Below are 15,818 nucleotides of genomic sequence, written 5' to 3' on the forward strand. Positions count from 1 at the left end.
AAGTCCGTGCGTTTCAACCGATTTCACAAATATTTAGTACACTTATAGACGGGCTGAAAGGTTTTTTGGGTTCTATTTGTTGCCATCTTTATAAATGGCGGCCAAAAACTTAAAAACCCTTCTTTATTTGATGGAACTCGAACGACGCCGCGGGCAACAGCTAGTGTATCCATAAAACAATAATTGCAATTATAGTGTTTATTCAATGAAGGTTATAAATGCACGAAAGAACCGTTCCGTTGCCGACATACAATCCTCTTTTTGTTTCGCTGAACTTCCTCCTCCAGCACAGCTAAACACATTCATTTCGTACGTACTTTCACGTTCAGCGTTGACTTGGAAACGATAACAAATCCGTTCAATGGGGATAGTCCGAAATTAAGGATAGAGTATGGACCATTCACGTCTCTCTCCCTCCAACACTATATCAACTATAAACACCCTGGAACATCTGATCTAGCTTGAAACCTGTGAATTCTAGGAGAGCGGTAGCTCTCATAGATAAGACCTCATACTGCTCTTAATGTATAAGGAGGGTTTTTTGTTTGGATGCAGTTTTTTTTGTATTGTATTAATTGTTTTGAAAAATTCCACCGAACTACAATTCGGGTCCTCAATATGTGGTTAAAATTTCAAAAAGATGCACCCATTAGTTTTTTCATAGAAAATAAAGTTGCTAAGGGTGGTTTTCATTTCCATAAAAAAATTAAGACATTTTGGCAAAAAAATGGAAATTTTCCCATAGGAATAACATGGGAAATGTTTGCTGTTATGGCCAAACCCACTCGACCATTTTTTGAAGACTATTTATTCGATAGGTCTGAAAATGGTTTTAAATGAAAGTTTGAACATTAAACTGGTGCCTTTCGAAGTTTTATTGAAAACAATTAATATTAAGTATTACTTTTTGTACTTTTAAGCACATACTTAAACTTACGACCTTTTATTCTGGTGGACTTGCGTGGTATAATCCTAGCTAAAATCATAGAGAAACGTACTGTTGGACTTACGCTGTTTTACCGCTAATAGAGCGAAGTTTTTTGTTTACTAAATGCGTCGTCCGCTCTGTTTATGGGCGAGCTTAAGGCTAATTTTTTCACTTTTCATCTAAAAGAAGGGGTTAATTAGTCCCAATTTTATTTTATTCTCGTAAGTTAAACTTCATTATAATTTAATACAAAAGAATTTAAAGTTAAGATTTAGCCGATAATTTTTAAATTCACTGATTTTACTAAGCCTCGGTCAAAAGTTCAAGACAGGCTGATTGTACTATTGTAGACTAGAGACCAATTGGCCGTGTTGCGTTCGTTTTAAGGTGTTTCACCTGGTGCAATTGGCCAACGATAGCCGCTAATTAGGTAATTTGTTTAAATTAAATCAATTTTTGTTGTTTAAAGTAGATCAATGCAAACTACGCACAAGGGTTCGTTCCCTGGTTTCTCGACTGGTGCCGTCAGGCAACGGTTACCGCTACGAAGATACGTTTTTTACTGGTAAAATAAATGATAGATTCAATCACACTATCACTAAACCCTGTTACCAAATCAACCAATATTTTTAATTCAGGTCCTTCCAATCATTTGTACTTGGTAACAATTGAATTATTAATTATTTTGCGCTCATTCTAACGTTACCTAAGAAAACAATAAACAATGGCCAGATTACCAACGATAAACACTACAGTGATTATATCTGGTGAAAGCGGTCAACGGTAACCACTGCGTAGGTCATTTTGTTTGTTTAAATTAGTGGTAAAATAATTGATAGATTAAATCACACGATCACTAAACCCTGCTGACAAACCAGTTTTTTATCCCGGCTCTTGCAATCATTTTTATTAGGTAACAGTTACGTTTTTAATTACTATTTATAACCGCTATTTAGAATAAACGTTTTTGTTTAAATTAGATACATTTTTGACGTGTAAAGTAGATTAATTCAAACTACGCGGAAGGGTTCATTCCCTGGTTTCTAGACAAGGGTTACCAATACGAAGATACGTTTTTTGCTGGCAAAATAAATGATAGATTCAATCACACTATCACTAATTCCTGTCATCAAATCAATATTTTTAATTCAGCCTCTTCCGAGCGCGAAATTACATATTAAAGGGATGTACAGTGAGTTCATTAATTAATATAAAATTTGGATAAGTATGTAACACACCATCATTACAAAATTTCTGAAGAGAGGAAAAACGGTCGAAATTTGTTTTTTTTTTTGAATTTAATAAGCAAATTTGGCTCTTGTCTAGAATTAAGTCGCATAGAAGTAATAAATATTTCACCTAAGTCAGCTGACTTGGCCAGGCAGGGCATAGCCCACTCGATCCATGCTCACGGACGCTGCTCTGCATCTTGCGTAGTGTTACGCGTGATCTAGTGGGCTATGGGCAGGATAAACAAATACGGGGCTGCCAGGCTGTCTCTTACACAATAATGATGGCCATTATCCTTCATGAGAAATGCTTCCTTGTCCAGTGTGGGAAATAAGGCGATGGCACAGGGCAAATGACCAGTTTAAAAATAAAACCACGGGACCACTAAGAAAATGCAAGGGTAACCAGAGTCCAGACATTAACTCAAAAAGTTTAATTGTCCAATTCCCAAGTTTAGCAGACGACGTGGTCAAATATTATTATATAGCGCGAGCAGCTTGCGTCCATGAGCGCGGATCGAGTGGGCTATGCTTGCAGGAAGAAACTTTGTCTCAGTTACACCATGAATGAGAGAGGAATGGAGTACAAACCCCCATACCTATAGCGTTGCCTGTGTACCCCCACGTACGGCATCGTAGTCCTCCCAGCATCCTCAGCGGTTAGGTAGGGTCGTACACTCGTACCGATGAAATTGTAAAGGGCGCCCCCTCTATCTTAAAATTAGAAGCTAGCTCTGATACAAATAAAATGGCGCTACGCGGCAGCACTTAGCAATCGCCTACCGAAGGGTAGGGGCGTGCGCGAGGTGCATTGCGAGAGATACGGTGCCGTAGGTCGCCCATCATCATTTGCAATCCATCTCAACTCCCTTATCCCTGGTTACACTGCTACAACGAAAACCAAATACCAGCAACATAAGTCCAAGCCAGTCATCTGAAAGACTCAAAACGATGACTCTCATTCTTCGGAATTTGAAATATCAGTAGAAATGATTCTAGATAATCCTCTGAGTTATTTTAAATATTTTAATACTCAAAGCCAGGGGATAAGGAAAGGCCAAAATAATTTTATTATGAAAATTTGATGTTTTCAGTGATAAATTAATCACATTGGTGATAACTGATTAAGTGGTACCTGAAAGCATTAGTAACTAACTAGCAATATTAGGTCCCTTGTACTTACCCTCCCCTATATTTATGTTTGTGCTTAGTGCAGATTTTAATAATGCCACAGTTTCTTAACAATCTTAATTAAAATGAAGACTGAAGGAACAGATATTAATAAAAAATGTCTTCGTGGACAAAGACTTCAAAAAGTAAATGATAAGAAAACAAAATGGAATGACCGAAGTAACAGATATTAAACTTTTTCTTTAAAGACATGATTATAAAACATCAATTATTTGAAAAAAAATACTTATCTTCGTTTTTTTCACCAAAATTACATTTGCACAAAAATTTTGTATCATCAAATTTTCCATTCTTTTCAAAATGGTTCGTGTCAAAGATTTACTATATAACAGAAACATGCGACATCGTTTATATTTACAGCTAGATTTCAACTGTAGACCATGATAGAAACAGTTCCTCGTTAGTGATATTTAAAAGGATTGCAGCTTTTCATTTGAACTACAATACGTTTTAATACTGGAAACTAAGCCCAATAATGAAATAAATACGTACCCCACCATTTGTTGGTGTCCATTTACGTGTTTCTTGTTATACGGTTGCTCTACAATGTGTTCCTCATAGCGAGTTGAAGTCATACCAAACTAATTCAATAACAACTTTTAAAACAGTTCTCACGCACTCATTAATATTCCAAAGGTTTTTTGTTAATAATGTCTTTTATCCAGATTTTAATGATTCATTTATAAAACATTTTAAATCATCGACCCAAAACCAAAGCACCCTAAAGCGAGGTTTAAAATATCAAACATGATGAAAGATAAAATTTCTTCCTTCGGTTGCATTTAGTCGTTTTAAACAACGTTTTGCCTTATAGTTCGAAAAGAGAAACCTTTAAAAATAACCCATATCCATACTCGGATATTTATTCTAATCCTTTTCATTCGAAAACTGTTAATACCACAAAGGATATATAGAATGAATAATCTGTCTTTCGAAAACAATGCAAATGTAATTTTGGTGAAAAAAACGAAGATAAGTATTTTTTTTAAAATAATTGATGTTTTATAATCATGTCTTTAAAGAAAAAGATTAATATCTGTTACTTCGGTCATTCCATTTTGTTTTCTTATCATTTACTTTTTCAAGTCTTTGTCCACGAAGACATTTTTTATTAATGTATAGAAGGTCTGGACTAATTTACTATATAACTATCCCTATTTTCGATTGTAGATTCTAGTCTTGTAGATTCCTTTCTAGCATTTATTAAACTCAAATTTACATTGGTAATAGAGCAAACATAGCTTGTAATAACTATTCATTGGTACTTGATAATGTCTTATCTTAAATTCCACCCACATGTTTTATTCTGATAAATAACAGGTAATGAAAGTATTATTTTATTTGACCCTGACACATCAAAATTCAAGTTTATGATATACATTTTACAAATTTCTTATTTATAAAATCACAAAAACTACCTGCTGGAGATTAATTAATCACCAAAACTTGGGTATTTAAACCCACAATACTCTTCTGATGGCCATGTCTGCCGAATCTTAGCAATGGCACAGCTTGGGATAGGGGTGCGGCGTTTATGGCCCAAACGCTTAAAAATTATGCGTATAAATTGCCGGTAAGCTACGTATCTATAACGCCTAAAAATAAATAAGCATCAGAAATTGTCTCAAAAGAGAAATGCTCTTTCATATGAAGTTCAGATTCACACCCAGAACTAACTCGTGAATGTTAACGTTGTCCTCGTGACGGTCATTAGTATCATCAGCATACGCGTAGTACGCTGGACCGACAACGTCTAAATCGAGACAATTTAGCTGGAAACGCCTCCAGTTCACAACACAATCCAAATCCGGGGTGTTTGAAACCACCTTCTCCATTTCACGGCAACACAAACTTTCATGAACTGTGTTCATGGGAACGCAATGGTTACAGGTACACCTAGTATATAACAAAATTCCTTTACAAATCCACTAAGCAGAAGCAAATTAAAAATGACTAACCATGTTGTGTTGCCTACACGTTCATTGGGAATATTTATGCCATTATCATTATCATTTTCATCGCTTTCACTGGAATTTTCAAGGAATTCAGGGTGGTCCAACAACAATGGCTCAAAGTTGTACGGGTGTATCCCTAATTCTTCTACATTTGGTTCCATAATTAACCTAATATCGTTAGATTAACATTTTTATATGGATAATATATATATTTGGTACATTTGCACTTTTGCAGTTTTGCATTATAAAAAGGAAATTGTCACTCACCACTAAGCCTTGGCGTTTAGCAGATGTTTATAGTAGTTTTCTCCGCTCACTTATAAAACTAAACCGAAATTTTTAATAAATATGGCGTATAACCTTAGAAAGAAGTACTATTCTGATGTATTTTGAGTTTTTATCTGATATAATTAAGAAAGCTCGGTGTCTAAACTCTAAAGCGCCTCCGTTCTACAATTTACGCCTCAGAAAAGGATGGGTAAGCGCGCCGCGAAAGCGCGCGATTTTGCCCTTTTAATCGGTTCGAAAGAGGGCGCTCTCTGATTGGTCGGCAGTCCTTGTTTAAAATTTTTGAAAATCGACCAAATTCGGCGTCTTTTTTATTTTTTAAAAGTTTCACAGCTATTTCATAATTTTTTTAATATGCAAACAAGTATTATTTTTAGTTAAGGAATCGATAACAAATCACTTATAGTATATCAAGCTATAAAAGGTTTCTAGTCAAACGTCTAACTCAACGATTGGGGGCGTCAAACTCTTTTGGCACCGAGACCAAAAATAGAGGCACGAAGTCTATCTCTCACAAGCTAAAATGCCAAGTGCTAGCTGGTAGAATATTGCATTTAAAAAGGCAATTATATTCGGCTTACCACGCCCAACTAACGGGGGTTGTTAGTGAATTTAAGGATTTTGTTGAGAAAATCAAAAAAATTGGGTCCATTGATCTTGGCAATTTGGCAGAAGTTGTGGGTGGGAAAAGGCTTCACAGTAGCAAGAAAGAGGCCTATTTTCATGAAACTTCCTATTATCTGATTGGAAATAATGGTAAAATATTGAAAAATGACGATGAAGTCACATTACGGCAAAATTTTTCAATTGGATTCTGATGGTCGTGTACGAAAAGTTCTGAGAGACCGTGCTACCAGTTCGACTAAAGAATTGTTTGTTGACGAAATGGGAAATTTCGTTTACATAAAAAACAATAACGCAACTAGTAACGTTGAACGAGTTTTACAAGTTAATGAGTCGGGAATTGTTACGAATCTTTTCAAAATTGTTGAAACTGAAGAGAAGAATCCGAAAGCAAATTTTGTGATCAATGAAGGGGGGTTTATTGAAACCCAAAACAAAACTGTATATTGGGAATGCAGTGATATTTGTAATGTTCGAACTCGAGCCGTTGCAAAAGTACTAGCTTTCGTAAACACAGTTGCCAATGCTAATGAAAAATCTTTGACTAAAATTTTTGAGTCTCATTTGGACCTTTGCGAATTAAGAAAAGATTTTTGCAAAAAATCAAACGTGTTTATACCACCAGATGGGGACGAAATAGTGGTGAGGATAGTTCCGTTCCTAGGACACACCTCCTACTGCGCTGATAGCGAAGAGTGCCAAAGTCATTTGCGTTCTTTCGCTGAATTGGCTCCACACTATTCGGGAATTAGAACTATTCTCAATAAGATCTATCAAGTCAAAGCGTTGCTCAACGCGTTAACTAAAATTTCAACTGAAATTGAAAGTGGTGATTACGATTCTCTGACGAATGTCATGGTGCAATCGAGAAAAATCCTAGCCACACGTGGGAAAAATTTAAATGACGAACAAAACAATACTCCCACAGGAAGCGTTAACGCTCCTCGGCCGACTCTCGATGAAGGTGAAATCTTGAGTCTTTACGAGAATCAATTCGCTCGGGCAATGCTAAACACCAACGAGTTTCACGACACGCCCTGCGACTGCTGTTTTAGATTACTGAAAAAAACTGATTTAAGAGCTGTAGAAAAACTAGTAAACAGTGCTGTTTTTGATAACGAGGCCTATCTGATTTTAAGAGCTGGCTGGATAATGAATAATTCGGACGCTAGAGAAGCGGACATGCTTCTATGTCGTTACTGCGCTACGGATTTGGGAAAGAGTAAAGTTCCTATTAGATGTTTTCTGAACAACTTGGCGGTTGACAATCCTCCGCCAGATGTCACCAATTTAAACATGTTCGACAAAGTTTTAATTCAGCTTGTGAAGCCCTTCGACGCTGTGGTGCGGTTAGGCACTAAAACCAATTCCAACGTGAAGTTTGGTACGGTTAAAGCTTTAAAGGGAAGAGTAATTTATCTTCCAATTCTAGTGGAAAAAAATTGAAGATGATTCAAAAGACGTTGCCCAAAAATCACGAACTGCATATCTTGGTGAATGGCGTTCCCACTGCGGACAAAAAGGTTTGGCAGCAGGTTGTTTGCCTCGAAAAAGTGTTGAAAGCTTTCAGTGTGCTGAAAAAATTAATCCTTTTTACAAACACATTGATATTTCGACAATGAACGAGGATTATATTTGTGGGACACAAAATATCGATGGCGGGGAAAATTCATTGATTCCCAATTAATTACTGAGCGTACCAGATCCACTTGCGCTGATCAACGATGGCTGTGATGCGGTGCCACGTGCTTCCGCTGCGCTTCCAGTGGATTGCAGTCATGACATGCATGTTGACCAAAACGCTTCAAATATGAGCGTTCAGGGTGAAAATCAGTTGAATTATGCAGCAGATGACAGAGAAAAGTAGGCCGCGATACCCGCGGGCAGCGGAGGGTAGGGGGGATGAATTTTTTTCCCCCATCCGATATACCCGCGAAGGGTGGGTCGAAGTTTTTGCCCCCCGGTACTTTTTGCCCCCTTCAATTCCGCCCCCGGAGGGGGTGGTTCTTTTTGCCCCCCTCACCTGGTGGTGACTTTCACCGTCTCTTTATTTCACCGTCTCTTTATTTCGCTGTTTTTCACCGTCTCTTTATTTCGCTGACTTTCACCGTCTCTTTATTTCACCTTCTCTTTACCCTGGCTCCTTTCCCGCCACTGTATTTTTTTTCACCGTCTCTCTCACTTTCTCTTTCGCCCGAGCTCCAGGCCTGCGAGAGCGCTGTCATTGCGGGGGAGAGCTCTTTCTCTCTACCTAAGTTTCCTCCAAATACATGTACAAGGCTGGGGAGTTCCCTCTCTAGCTAAGTTTAGGATGCGCGCTTTTATATAGGTCAACTCTCTCTCTCGTTTTAAACTTTCCCTCTCCGAATTTCTCTCCCGAATTTTTAGTTTTGCATTCTCTCCCGAATTTTTAGTTTTGCGCTATGTATGTATAAATCAAGAGGCATTGAATATTTTTACAATTTTTTATTTTTTTTTACATAAAGTATTTTTTCGAGTAAATTATTAATATTAAGGATGCGTTCGTTAAAATGCAATTTATCGATATAATAATAGTTCAAACGATCCTCGTAAGGTATTTTATATATTACGATTAAAGGACAAAAAGTAACTTTTTTTCACCATTGTTAAAGTCTTTTAGCCAAGGCTTCGTCTCGAGTCGTTTTCTTGATAAGGCAGATATAGTCCTCGTTTTCCGAAGTAACGTATACTAATGATTCGATAGGCACATTGAACGTCTGTTTCCCGAGAATGAAGGGACAGTCGGGGTACAATTGTCTATGTTTATCGCGTACCGATTCCGAGGTTGTCCATACTTGAAGAGTACCGTGGCAAAAGAAACATCTGAAGGTATGGTCCGTGTGGACTAGCGTTTTTTGCCCGAAAATGAATGGACAGTCGGGGTACAATTGTCTATGCTTATCGTTTACCGATTCCGAGGTTGTCCATACTTGAAGAGTACCGTGGCAAAAGAAACATCTGAAGGTATCTCTACGGCTCGTGTGGTCTAAATAAAACCCGTCTCGCGCTAGTTCAGCGGCATCAACGTAAAGCGACGTCTATGATTGGAAAGTTTTTAAACGGGCTTTTCCGAATTCATGTCCCGTTCAGCATATCGCGGTTCTTGGGGTCGCTGAAAATTTCTTTGACGTAGGTATCCAAAATTGCCTTTTGGATGACAGACTTTGGAATGCGAAACTCCATATAATCAGAACGGATGGCGGTGGGTGGAACGTCGTGGCCCTTGTCGTCTTCGATCGGTACGTTGTCTGTTGGAAGTCCGCAGATGAAGGGGCAACTAGGAAAGTGACGTTTCTGTTCTTCGTGCACAGAGTCCCGAGGTTTCCAGCCTTTTAATATACCGTGACAAAAATAACACTCTACGGTATCGTGACCATATAAATAGAAAAATCCGTCTCTAGCTAGATCTCTGGCGTTTGTGTACGGAGCCTTCCAGTGATAGAAACTTTCACGTCTTTTCGCCTCGGCGTTCATACTAGGTTATGAAGCCCAACGGCCTTACCCGTTTGCTTATATGAAAAACATGTACACCACCCTAGCGGCTAAAATAATTCATGCCCAGACTCGTTTGCCCTCTTTCCTTCCCCCTTGATGGTAACTAGAACTAAACTCAAACTAACCTATAACAAGAACCTACCCCCATTCCACCCCCACACCAAACTAGAACTAACCAAAAAAACTTCGCCCGTCTTTGCCCAGACCTGTTCACCGATTGAAAGAGGCCAGATTCTAACTTTAATTAGAACCCAACCTATAACTAGAACCCAACCTATAACTGGAACTAACCCTAATACGTGCCTAGACTTGCATACTCTAACTAAAATACTTTAAGTGTGTCAAGGTTACATCATCTCGGTTTTATTAGAAATGAGGCCCATTCGTCCCGGTTCCTTAACAACAACAACCCCGACTAATGGGTCCTTACGAAAAAATACGTGTTTAGACACGTTCGCTCTCCTTGCTAGAAAAAATAGACCCTATTTCAAACTGTAATATGTGTATGTTGGAAAAATAAAAGCGTTTTTAGAGAAAAATACATTTATTAATAATTTACATATAATTTTATTACATATAAAATTCATTAAGAATGTCTAGATTGCACGAAATATTAATTTCGGCTTTGTTAGAATGAGCCCATAGGGCGTAAATTAAAGTCTTTTCAAAGGCGCAAGCGGTTCGGTGTTCACCGGACGGGTGTGGGTACAAACAGCGTACGGGAAGAGCGACAATGTCCGCGATGGTGGCTTTCGGGCACTTGAAGTCGTTCAAGTCGTGAACGATTCTGTTGAGGCGGTCCGATAGAAAGGCGACTTTGGCGTCAACCTTTGAAAAGATCAGGTCGACCCCTTGAAGACCGGCGGCGAGGCATTCGTCGAGTTTGCTGTAAGAGGTTAGGCCAGCGGTCCAGTCCAGTCGGTGCAGATTACGCGAGACCCATTGGTTCTGGCGTTGTTTTGAAATCGCCACGTGGGATTTATTGTACGGCGGCGCGAATGTCCAGGAAATGGTTGCCGGCTTTGCCTCGACGGTGGTTATGGCCAGTTCTTTAACGATAAGGTCCGTGCTGCCATCACTACGAGTGCACCCGTTCAGATATTCTAACTCGATAACGGCGGACTTCATAATAACTAGCAGCGAGTCTGTTTATGACTGTGTAAAACCGAACCGGGAGTAGATATGAATCCTCTAACGGGCCGTTGGGCTTCTTTTATAGAGGCTGGAACGACTGACGTCATCCAACCGAGTCAGGATTGGATACGAGAATTCAGTGGGGGTGTGTTTCTCTTATAGAGGTTGACGTCATAGCGCCAGACGAGTTGGGATTGGATACGAGAGTGCCGTGGGGGGCGTGTTTCTCTTATAGAGGTTGGAAACGATGACGTCATTCCTCCACGGATCCCTCTTTAATTTCTTGAAAAACAAGTTTGTGCTTCTTCTCTTCGTTCTGTGCATAATGTATACCACGCAGTAAATACCGCAAGCGGAACTGGTGTGGGACTGCAAAGCCCTCCTATTATAGTTTATTTTCGTAGAATTTTCTCTCATAAATGTTTTAATATCTTCTGTCAAGGGACCCAAGCCCAAGGAATCAAAATAATAACATTGTTTATTCCCATCGAAATAAAGACAAATCCAATGACTACCCTTTCCATTGTGATTATCTAGATTTATAACAATGGAAGCCGGATATCGAAGGATATATTTGGGTAGAACATCGCGCGGGTATACGCCCATGAAACCTCGGGTGTCTCTCAAAACCCTTCTTATGGATGAAGCGTTCATGGCGAATCTACAACGACAGCCCTATTATGATCTATGTGCATTAAACTTTGAAACTCTGAATAAACGATGCAGCTCAGCGTTTCGGGTACAGGTTCTTCGAAACCGAGTTCGAGTCGTAATTGTCCCTGTCGTATAGGGTTGTATTGATTTATATCTGACGCGGTACCGTCTTGAGTCAAATCAAAGCAGTAAAGCGTATAACCTTTGGGATATACCTTCATAGATATTTCGTTACCGTCGTCTCTGTAATGAGTACCAGATCCGCTAAACAGAGAATAATATGATCTAACATAAAGACCCTTTTTGAAATTTGGCCGCAAAGGCTTAGCGAGTACTTGTTCCGAACCGATAATCGGATTAATATAATTCACGTTAAAGTTTTGGAATTCGAAAGGGTTCCAACTCAATTTTCCGTTATACGAGTTACGGGTTAGTAATCCCACTGTTAATCTGTTTGGTAAAACCCCTAAATATACGTTATCTATAGTAGTTTTTTGAATATTTGCCGAAATGGTAAAAACTTTCACTTCTGTCCTAGTGAATGGATATTTAGCCGTGGCTTTTGTCCAGGCCGATTCTAAAGCTAACATTACTAGGGGCGCTACTCTCACTTTACGAATATATAAACCTACTTCGTTAATTACGTGTTTGTACCATACGCCACCTGGAGGGGGGCTCCAAACAAAACAAAACCTGGTTTATTTCGGGTCATTCGAACTCTAAGACTAACGCCATTGGGTATGAATTTTGAAACGTTAAACAGGTCAGCGTGTAAGGCTCCGTACATTTCAATCTCTTTCGAACCCTTTGCTAACTCTTTTCTGAGAAGAAATCCCTGGTTTTCCGTTACAGAAGCCATTTTCCCCGCCGTATCTTTATGCCATAAAGAGGAAGTTAAATGAGATTTTTTAGCTTCTCCATTGTTTAGCAATGTTTCTATGTAGGCTTTGAAGGCGTAGTTTCCGGTTGAAGATGAAATAGCCGTATCATTGGCGGTTACTTCTACTGTATCCCAGAGCGAGTGTAAAAAATTGTTGACGGGTCCTACGTTATCTGTATCACCGAGATCGCTACCATCCGTTCGTATTATTTTATCCCGAACATAAAGCATAGTTAGAGAGGCGTCAATATATTCTTCGCCATTTCCAGGAACGTAAAATTCAATCTGAGAGTCTCCATCCAAAACTGAAATAGGTCGATAGCAAACATACTTGGCCGATTCTACCGACGTTTGAATCGGTACAGATTCGAAAAAATCCAGCTCAGATTTGGTCGCTTGAAACATGTTTAGGAGAATATGTCTTGTCGTCTTGACCTGTAGGGTATACGACGGCGAACTGGCTTTATTTTCCTGGTAGTCACTCGTTTTATCCCTTTTTTACTTTAAACCCGTTTTCGCTTCAAGGGTTTTTTACGTCTCCGACGTTTTCCCCCTGCCCCGTGTTGAGTTCTAATATCATCTAAAGTTTCCGTTACTCTTTTCTTAGCAGCCTCTTTGAGATCCTTGCCAGATACTACGTCACTGAAAATTTTGGTCCCCGTACTAACGGCTTTTCTGCCGAGAAATTTGGCACCGCTTGTAAGCAAAGGCAAACCTTACCAAACCCTGGAAGAACGACCCAAATCCGTGACCTTTTAAATTAGGGTTACTTCCTATATAATAACTTCCGGTTCCGGTCCCCGCTTGGTTATTGTAATACTGCTTGTAGCAACATTGTCTCCGTTCTAAGACGTCGGGCTTAGGCATCGCAAATGTAGTTTAACCGTTAAGCTCCCGTATTCAAATGGCGCCGGTTCCCCCAAACTATTCCTTATATTAACCTCGATGATATCAAAGTAATTTTTACCAACGGGTACGTAATGAGGATTGGTAAAGGTTTGAAATATTTGGGACCCGTACGGTTTCTTGGCTTCGACCGAAACGATCCGTAGTAAAGGAACCGAATGATCGCCTACAATCTGATCGCTAGCGATATTTAAATAGATAAATAACTGGTCCGGAACGTGGTAATTCAAATTTGCTGGTCTTTCGCTACGACCTAGGCATACGCTAGCTTCTTCGTATCCGAGAATTTCGGCAACGGTTTTTTCGAATTTCAAATAGGGTCTCAAAGTTTTAGTTACCTTAATAGAACCAGAGGGCGTTGTGGTGACTACGTTTTTAGATGATATTATAGTAACATGTCCGGTTACGTTATCGTGCGTCAACCGCGATTCTGGCCATTTTTTGTCGAACGAATTATTTATGACGTTTATTAAATGATCTATAGACTTGTAAAAACCCGGGGGAACAATGGGCATAACGAGGGTTTCCCTCTTCTCGTCTTTACTTTTTCTCTCTCTTTTCTTTCCTGCGACTAAGTCCCCAATGGTATAGTTGCTCCCATATTTGGAAACGTTATGAAAACTAACATCACGTTCTTCCTTAAGCCTTGGCACGTTGTAAAAAGTAGACGTATACAGTATATCAACTAGCGCAACTTCCCATTTTCCATTTAAATGAATAGGATTAGGCAGCTTGGTACAGTAATGAGCCCTGGTGTTATCAGGAAATAACGACCCGTTGACGTTACTTGGCAGGGTTAGGTAAAACGATTGATTCGACATCTTCCCCACGAACCCAAGAGGTTTGCGTTTTCGGGTAGCCTTCCCAAGATACTAATAACTCTAATTTTCCACGTCTTTTTCGCCGCTTTATGATTTTTTCAATGTTGAACCTTTCGGGTTTAACCGTTTTCTGAACCTCTTCGCGATAGAACACTCCACTTATAGGGTTTCCTTCCAAATCCTTTAACTTGTAAATCACCGGATCACGTGCTGTTCCGATAAAATCAACTTGGAAAACTTCGGTGGAGTAATTGGCTTCGTAACCCTTTTCAAAAACCATTTCTACTTTGCTAACCCTAACATAATCACCCACTTTTATTCTAGGAGGAGGCCGTTTTTTCGGTCCCTTGTTTTCCGTCCCGTAAATATTTCTATACACTTCTAATATATTCGTTGGTTTAACGTTATTCGGTGGCATTTTAATAGTACTATGCCAAGCGCCGTTGTAGGCCGCCACTATATCTCGCAGGTGATCGATATACCTTCTAGTATGGAGATGGGTAAACATTTTAAACATACGAGACTTTAACGTTCTATTCACGCGTTCTACAGTGGGGGCGTGGTGAATGTCATTCTCGGTCGTAAAGAATTTCACCCCCTTTTCTTTGAGAAATTTTCTAACCGAGGAATTCAAAAATTCCTTCCCTTTATCTGTTTCTATTCTAATTGGTATTTGATCTTTGAATATAAGAGCTAGGGCTCGAACAACTTCTTTTCCAGTCTTACGTAGTAAAGGCTCGACCCATAGTTTTCTACTAAAACAATCTATACACGTCAATAGAAACGTATAGTTATCGTTATCTTTGGCCAAGGATCTCATGTCAACCAAGTCTATTTGGTACAAGTCACCGATATTGTGAACTAAAATTTGGCGTCTCTTAAACTTTTTACGAGCCGTTTTATGCAAAGTATACGGGGTGGAACTTTCCAAAAACGAAATTACTTCCGCTTTCGATATACCTTGATCTTTAACAGCTCGATGTAAAGCGTCTATACCCGAAAACGAAGCGGGGTTTGAAGGATCATAATATATGTCTTTTAATTTTTCGGTGTTGTTGGGTTGAAGCTCAGCCATTTTGGTATTTCAGAAAATTTCCTTTTCGTAACGTAACGAGACCCGCTTGAATTTTCTTTACCGTAATTTCTTAGCCTTTTCTTTAGCGGGTTTCGTTTTGGCGGGGAAGCGAGATGGAGGAGAGGAGGGGGAAGGATGGGGGCTGGTTCGGGAGAGACGCTTGGTCCTTCAATTTCTTTTACAATGTTATGAAAATCGCTCCAGCCTTCGGGTATTTCTTTAAGGGGGGAAATCTAATGGTATACTAACTGCGCTATATCAGAATTTTTTATCTCTCGTCCGTTTACGAAAACTCTCCCTTCTTTCGACCACCTTAACGTTTCGCCAAGCGATTGCAACTGAGTAAAAACCTTTTTTGCTCTCCCCTTATATTTAAGAGGGAACATTTCAATCCATTTTTCGGTAGGATCCGGCATGATTTCTCGAGAAACGTTATTGTACCTTTGGATTAGTTGTTGGTACATAATCCATTTGGAGCGATCGTCTAACGAATTGTTGTTTAAAACTGTTTGCATCTCCCTATTCAATTCTTGTATAACGTCTGTCTTTAGACTATCAGAGGGTTGAATAACGGGCTTAGACGGTATTTTCCGTTCATTCAAGGGTACCAACGTCAT

At 39.2% G+C, this 15,818-nt stretch overlaps 2 protein-coding genes across 3 annotated transcripts; both read right to left on the minus strand.

The window, feature by feature from the left end:
* Window positions 1-4,716: 4,716 nt before the first annotated feature.
* LOC149663509 (uncharacterized) lies at window positions 4,717-5,501 on the minus strand. Of its 2 annotated transcripts, none has more exons than XM_089842097.1 (3): window positions 5,307-5,501; window positions 5,026-5,244; window positions 4,717-4,943 (listed from the first exon to the last, which is right to left on the minus strand). In XM_089842097.1, the coding sequence occupies exons 1-3, from the start codon at window positions 5,462-5,464 to the stop codon at window positions 4,781-4,783; spliced, it is 540 nt and encodes a 179-aa protein (XP_089698223.1). In that variant the 5' UTR covers window positions 5,465-5,501; the 3' UTR covers window positions 4,717-4,780. The 2 variants fall into 2 exon arrangements, with proteins under 2 accessions (XP_089698223.1, XP_089698224.1); XM_089842098.1 differs by having other exon boundaries at window positions 5,015-5,244; window positions 5,307-5,500.
* A 3,341-nt stretch (window positions 5,502-8,842) lies between these two features.
* LOC149663510 (putative inhibitor of apoptosis) lies at window positions 8,843-9,710 on the minus strand. Its single transcript, XM_089841876.1, has 3 exons — window positions 9,384-9,710; window positions 9,146-9,274; window positions 8,843-8,953 (listed from the first exon to the last, which is right to left on the minus strand). The coding sequence occupies exons 1-3, from the start codon at window positions 9,708-9,710 to the stop codon at window positions 8,843-8,845; spliced, it is 567 nt and encodes a 188-aa protein (XP_089698002.1).
* Between the last annotated feature and the right edge of the window lie 6,108 nt (window positions 9,711-15,818).

The sequence above is a fragment of the Phalangium opilio genome, unplaced genomic scaffold (assembly GCF_054372755.1).
Source record: "Phalangium opilio isolate 3A_F unplaced genomic scaffold, DU_Popi_V2 ptg000061l_1, whole genome shotgun sequence".
Classification (NCBI taxonomy): domain Eukaryota; kingdom Metazoa; phylum Arthropoda; class Arachnida; order Opiliones; family Phalangiidae; genus Phalangium; species Phalangium opilio.